Source organism: Urtica dioica, chromosome 12, assembly GCF_054948205.1.
Source record: "Urtica dioica subsp. dioica isolate 48M chromosome 12, U.dioica_male_clone48M_v1_H2, whole genome shotgun sequence".
NCBI classification, from domain to species: domain Eukaryota; kingdom Viridiplantae; phylum Streptophyta; class Magnoliopsida; order Rosales; family Urticaceae; genus Urtica; species Urtica dioica.
The window spans coordinates 19,257,475-19,264,180 of record NC_142767.1 but is presented as its reverse complement, the minus strand read 5'-3'; the positions used below and the strand labels follow the sequence as shown (position 1 = coordinate 19,264,180).

Here is a 6,706-nt window from a genome sequence, read left to right as displayed (position 1 = left end):
TACACAAAAAGATCTTGTACGTTCATTTTTCTTAAAGTTAATACTTTCCGCAAGATAATACTAAACATTTTGAATTTATAAGCGAATAATAGTTTTTATTTGTGCAAATTATACTCTTACATTATTAAAAAACTAAAAAATTCGTGCCATATATTGAAAATTTTACTGCATGACACATAATACAGCTTGAGACAAATTAAATATTAAGGTCATTATAATATTTAGCTGAAAGAAATATATATGTCCCATTTATAAATTTTGTGTAACGGCTAATAATGGTTATCTTTTTCTCACTTATTAATGATTCTTTCCTACACACACACACACACACACACACACACACACACACACACATATATATATATATATATATATATATATATATATATATATATATAAGCAGAAGTCCTCCTTAAAAAAAAAGCAGAAAACCAAAATTCAATATATGTGTGTAATTTTTTTTCTCTTTATATATATAATAATATATACGCGTGACTAACTCCTAATCTAAATTATTTTTTTTTTCTCTCATTTTCATTTTATTAAGAATTATATAGTACAAGTTTGTTGGGTGTTCCTCAACTAACAAGCGGGCCTGATTTATTTGTCTATAAAACAGTAATGACTTGATTATACGACGTTGTCATTAACTATTTGGACAAGTACAGCTTATCTTTGCTGACTTATTACTGCTTACTAATTGCGTGGAGCCTTCATACGGTACCTTTCTAGCTAAACTTATACCAGTTTGAATGATATCTCAATAATTAGTTTACGAATAAAATAGCACAAAAGTACTTTTCGATAATTAAAAATAATAATACGCTATTGTGTTTCCTGGAAGCTCGCATAGAATTGAAATTTGTCCAGAAATGTAAAAATATTTAGAGCTCCAGGTAAAGTGTAATCCGTATTTTAATAATTTTCCATTTTTTTAGAATAAAATATATTTATATAAAAACTAATAATAATTAAAAAAATATTGTATTGTCATATCTAGCTAGTTGAAATGGGGTTCACTTATAAAATTATTAATAAAACATGGCCAAGTTGGATTGAGACAGCTTGCTTGGTGTCGTTTCTAAAAACAAATTCCATCAATCCGTCATTTGATTGTCTAATAGCTTTACGCACACATATATATAAACCCCATTCTCTCCGAGAAGAAAACCAAACCAAACCAAACAAACAAAGCTAAGAAAGTAATAAGCACATACTCAAAGAGAAAATCCACACATTTCATTGTTACATCTCTCTCATTCCAAAAACAAGAAGAAATCTAAAAAAAGAAAAGAGAAATACATATATCTAAAATGGCTGGTTTATGGTCTGCCGAGAATGCCACAAAGGCCTACCTCAGAACCCTAAAAATGGTAAGTCTCTCTCTTATTATATTCTAGCTCGTCACGTACAATAAAACCCTACATTATTATTATTTTTATTTATGTATAGCTTTTTGCTAATCTTTTTTTTTTCTTTCTTTTTCTGAATAGGGAAACAAACAAAACGAGCCAGACGAAGTGGAGTTCATATCGGCTTTAGCCGCCGGGAACAACGCTCAGCTGATGGTGGCGGCTTGTTCCGGTGCGGTGGACCCCACAGCACTGGGCCTGGTCGCGGCGGCCCAGCAGACCGGAGGGCGCGTGGTGTGCATTCTCCGCGGCTCCGACGAGCTTGACCGGTCCGAGGAGCTCATTCTGGGCCTGGGAGTGTGCCACGTGGAGTTCGTCATCGGCGACGCCCAGACGCTCCTCCTGACCCACTACGGGGACGCCGACTTCGTCCTCGTCGACTGCCACCTGGACAACCACGAGCGGATCATTAGGGCGGTTCAGATGGCCAAGAGTGACAGCGCTGTCACCGTAGTCGTCGGACACAACGCCATGAGAAGAGGCCTTTGGAGGTGCAATAACACCGTCTTGGGTTGGAGGACTCAGCTTTTGCCCATCGGAGAAGGCCTTTTGGTGACTAGGATTAACAATAATAATAATCAAGCCACAAGGGTGATTAGTGGGGCTGGTAATAATAAAAATGGAAAGATCAGATCATCGTCCGGTTCTCATAGTTGGGTTGTGAGAGTGGACAAATGTACCGGTGAAGAGCATGTGTTCAGGGTCAGATCGCCACGTGGAACGCAGATTAGGGCATAGGATTGTTTTTTATTTATTTATATGTTAGGGGTTAAGTATTAATTAGCTGGTCTCATCTCATCTCGTTTTAGTTTTGGGGTTTGTTGCAAAAATGGTGAATCATGTTGCTGAGCTGGTTTTTGGGATGTTAATATATATATATATATATATATATATATATATATATATATATATATATATATACACACATGTGGTGTTGTAGAGAGACAAAGAATCTCTACCGAAGCATGTGATGAAATTGTACAAAGAGTTAGATCGTACTATATATGAAAATCGAAATGTAATTAATTTCTACTTATATACGTATTTAATTATTATTATGTCATTGTTGTTAACATTATTTATTACAAATAAAACTCATTTAAATTATTAAATAATATTCTAAATACATAGTTTAAATTTTATAAAATCATTAAAGATATTAAATACGTACTGAAAATTCTTAAATCAAACAAATAATTTTATCTTCAAATTTTCAAAAAAAAAAAAAAAAAAAAAGGGCTACGAATATCATAATAAAAAGAATCTAGAGATAACGTAAAAAATAGGTTATAAATTATAAAGAGAAAAAAGTAATTTTCCAAGAAGATGAGCTGCCACCACTACCGAAAACTATAGATGATCAAGGACTGATTTGATGAACAACTACTCTTCTTAATTACTTTAATTGCGGATTAGTAGCAAACAAAACTAATATGCCAAATAATTAAACCGCAAATAAAGATAACATTTTAAAAGGAGAGGCCCATTGATGTGAAACTTTTATCATTTATATCAATATTACAACACCTATCAGCGATATGTTTGTTATTGGAGATTATTCGAATTTTGATTGTTCACAATGTAAATGTTAAAATATTTTAAAGGTTAAAAATTAAGAAATCGAACAGACAAAACCCACCAAAGATATAACATTCAATTCCAAGTTTTCAACAAACTATACCTACCAAATATCTCCAATTTCTTTTTAACAGATTCTGAATTTGTTTCATTAATATAAAACATTATATATAACAAACAGTTGCATACGACATATATGATGTGTACATCATAAATTGCATTTTTAGGGGATTATCAATGTAATCATAACATACTCATTTGTTTCCAAATCAATCATATACCATCTTTCAAACTTCAATATTCGCCAACGCATATCTATACACATGCACACGTGAAGATTCATATACACATAAACATACAAGATTCATTCAAAGTCAAGAGAAAAACACAAAAAATATATGCGCATATATACTATATAAAGACCATACGTGTGATCATAGTCTATACATATACATATACATTTATATACTATTATAATTAATTTGTAAAAAAAAAGAAAGTGTAGTGACCCATTTAGTACAGCTGTGATGTCCCCTCAAGAGGATGCAAAACATGCCAAAACAGAATCTGAAGACCCACAACTTGCCCATAAAATGTATGCCATTAAGTACACAATCCTAATTTCTCACCACCTTCTCTCTCGCACGTTCTTTACATTACAAAAATGTATATTTTACAGTTTGCTAGGCCACATAATTGATCGTTTGGCATATGTTTGTGTGGTTAATTATTGTTCATTTCAAAGCTACGTACATGTGCTTACTGAACCGTACGTAAAAAGTCGCGATATTTTGTTTGTCCGCACACGAAACTAAATGTTGCTTGCTTGATTATCGATCTCCACCCTAGATATATTATTATTATTATGCTAATCTATTTACGTGTCATTTTCTTATAATACCTAGCTAGCAATAGCGTAAGAGAGCCTTTTGTTGTCTGCGTTAAAATTTTGATATGTTTATGATTGGTATCATGATATTTCATCTCAAAATTAATTAAGAATGAAAAATAACATCATAATATAAATTTATTCGTTTTCCTTTCTGTTTAATATGAGATTTCTAACATGTCGCTACTCGCTATTAAGGTAGTTTTTTTTTTTTTTTTCGTTCATTCACTTTGGGACCAAATTTCAACAAGTGGATCGGGTTTGAATTTCGTTAAGCTTTCGTACCATATACAATATTATGGAGTTCTATATCAAATTAGGTGACAATAATAATAATAATAATAATCACACATGACCTTATAAACTTTGTTAGTTCTACTTTTATCTTCTAACATGTGTGATTCATAACCATAAACAACCACTATGCAACTAAAGCTCATAATTCAACGTTCATATACAATACAACTTGCATTAAATTGGAGAAGAAATGTAGTTGTATTATTATAACGGTAAAAAATTGGATCAAACTAGTACTGTACTGAACCAATAACCTAAAAAGGTTTGGTCTCATATTGTTTATTTATCTTATATTTAGCTTAGTGCGATCTAATTTTATTTTTCAAACTATTTAAAATGTTCCACTCCGATTTGGAACCGAACCATGTGTTCACCCATACTTTTTAACGTACATATAAGACACTGAATTATTTTCTTCGAAAAAAAGACAACGATATGTATACCATTACACATACACACACACACACACACACACACACACACACACACACACACACACACATTTATAACCAATTTGTTTGAACTTTGAAGATAAGTGGCTATAAGCGCGGATAGCAGCCACTAATTTAATTGGAACTATGACCACTTAAATATTTTTTTTGACAAAAATCTAAACTATGAGCAAACTAGTCAATACATAACTATCTCTATTGACAAATATGTCAATAAATAACTGTGTTAATTGAAAATTTTTGGCATAGTTTCGGAATTAGAAACAATTAATGGATTTTGATACCCAAAAAAAAAATATTGGTCATATTTGGAATAATCCTTTTTATATTTGGCCTGTTTCTGAACTGATAAGTGGGCTTGGGCTGAGGTATGGTTCCTCTAAAGCTTGTCAGCCAAAATAGCAGGCTCTGAGCTTTAGCTGTGGCTGAGCTACGGCTAATGAAGATACAAATTTGAGTTAGAGGGTTTGACGACGGTAAGAAATCACGTCCAACGTTTGAAGGATAATTTTTTCAATCCAAAACGGTTTTAAAACCAAATAAACTTGAACATAAACAACTTATTATTGAATAGAGTGCAACGAATCAAACCAAGAAATATAGAATGACCACACTAGGAACGTGGGCATTATATAAATTAGTTAAACACAAAGACCAAAGATTCAATACACAAAAGTATTTAAACTAGAAGCGATTATTACTGACTAGAAGTGGATGCAAGAGATCAATCACAGAACCCTTCGAAGCCGCTGGGGTTTTTCCATGTCGAACTCCAGAATCCTATGAGTTTTTCCGTGTTGAAATCATTTTATTGTTCTTCAATTATCGCCGTTAATTCTCTCCTCATCTCCAAAAACGAACATGTTTAGACATCGGTTTTTATAAAAGACAGTCCAAAATAAATAATATGAGAATTAACCGTCATCCAAATTAATTTATGAGGTTTCAACAAGAGAGTTTTTGAGAAACAGTCGTCCAAATCCTTACCTTACGAGATGGTTACTAAAAAATTGGAATGACACATGTCACAATTGGTGGAGCAAGCTAAGGAGAAAGGGGAGGAAATTTACCCTAAACTTTTAATTTTTTTTTTAATTATTTACCTTTAAAATTTTATCAATTTTTTTTTTTATTTGTATCCCAAAATTTATATGAATTTTATTTTATTTTGCCCCTTTGAATATCTTATAAATTTACCCCTTTGAAAACAATTTCTAACTCCGTCATGACATGTCATGAAATGTAAAATGCGCATCATTCCAATTTATAGAAAATATTAAAGAGATTGATAATCTTGTTTGTTATGAATCCGGAATTGCATGTTTATACATTTCTATATACATGGACTAGACTAGATATTGAACTGGTGAGACTAGAGATTGAGAAAGAAACGTGTTATGTGGGATTTTTCCCGATCATAAAAACCATCGGAGCCCAACCCAAAAACGAGGAAACACGGTCAGGATCGCCTCCAAGAAGGCATCCCTCTCACCCGGTCCTGACTTCGACGGCCTCCATTCTCGCCGAGGGCGACCTGCCTCATAATGGCGGTCTCCACTCTCGCCAAGGGCGACCTGCCTCATAATGGCGGCCTCCATTCTCGCCAAGGGCGACCTGTCTCATAATGGCGGTCTCCACTCTCGCCAAGGGCGACCTTCCTCATAATGGCGGCCTCCACTCTCGTCAATAACGACATGCCTCATAATGGCGGCCTCCACTCTCGCCAAGGGTGACCTGCCTCATAATGGCGGCCTCCACTCTCGCCAAGGGCGACCTGCCTCATAATGGCGGTCTCCACTCTCGCCAAGGGCGACCTGCCTCATAATGGCGGCCTCCATTCTCGCCAAGGGCGACCTGTCTCATAATGGCGGTCTCCACTCTCGCCAAGGGCGACCTTCCTCATAATGGCGGCCTCCACTCTCGTCAATAACGACATGCCTCATAATGGCGGCCTCCACTCTCGCCAAGGGTGACCTGCCTCATAATGGCGGCCTCCACTCTCGCCAAGGGCGACCTGCCTCATAATGGCGGCCTCCACTCTCGCCAAGGGCGACCTGCCTCATAATGGCGGCCTCCAC

At 34.9% G+C, this 6,706-nt stretch overlaps 1 protein-coding gene across 1 annotated transcript; it reads left to right on the top strand.

Annotated features, from left to right (window-relative positions):
- Positions 1 to 1,170: 1,170 nt before the first annotated feature.
- Positions 1,171 to 2,417, top strand: LOC149379976 (uncharacterized). Its single transcript, XM_089602426.1, has 2 exons — positions 1,171 to 1,373; positions 1,494 to 2,417. The coding sequence occupies exons 1-2, from the start codon at positions 1,314 to 1,316 to the stop codon at positions 2,148 to 2,150; spliced, it is 717 nt and encodes a 238-aa protein (XP_089458552.1). The 5' UTR covers positions 1,171 to 1,313; the 3' UTR covers positions 2,151 to 2,417.
- Positions 2,418 to 6,706: the final 4,289 nt, after the last annotated feature.

Coding starts and splice junctions, on each gene's coding strand:
- LOC149379976 (XM_089602426.1), top strand. CDS start 1,314: ATGGCTGGTTTATGGTCTGCCGAGAATGCCACAAAGGCCTACCTCAGA. Junction 1,374..1,493: donor ACCTCAGAACCCTAAAAATG/GTAAGTCTCTCT, acceptor TTTTCTGAATAG/GGAAACAAACAAAACGAGCC.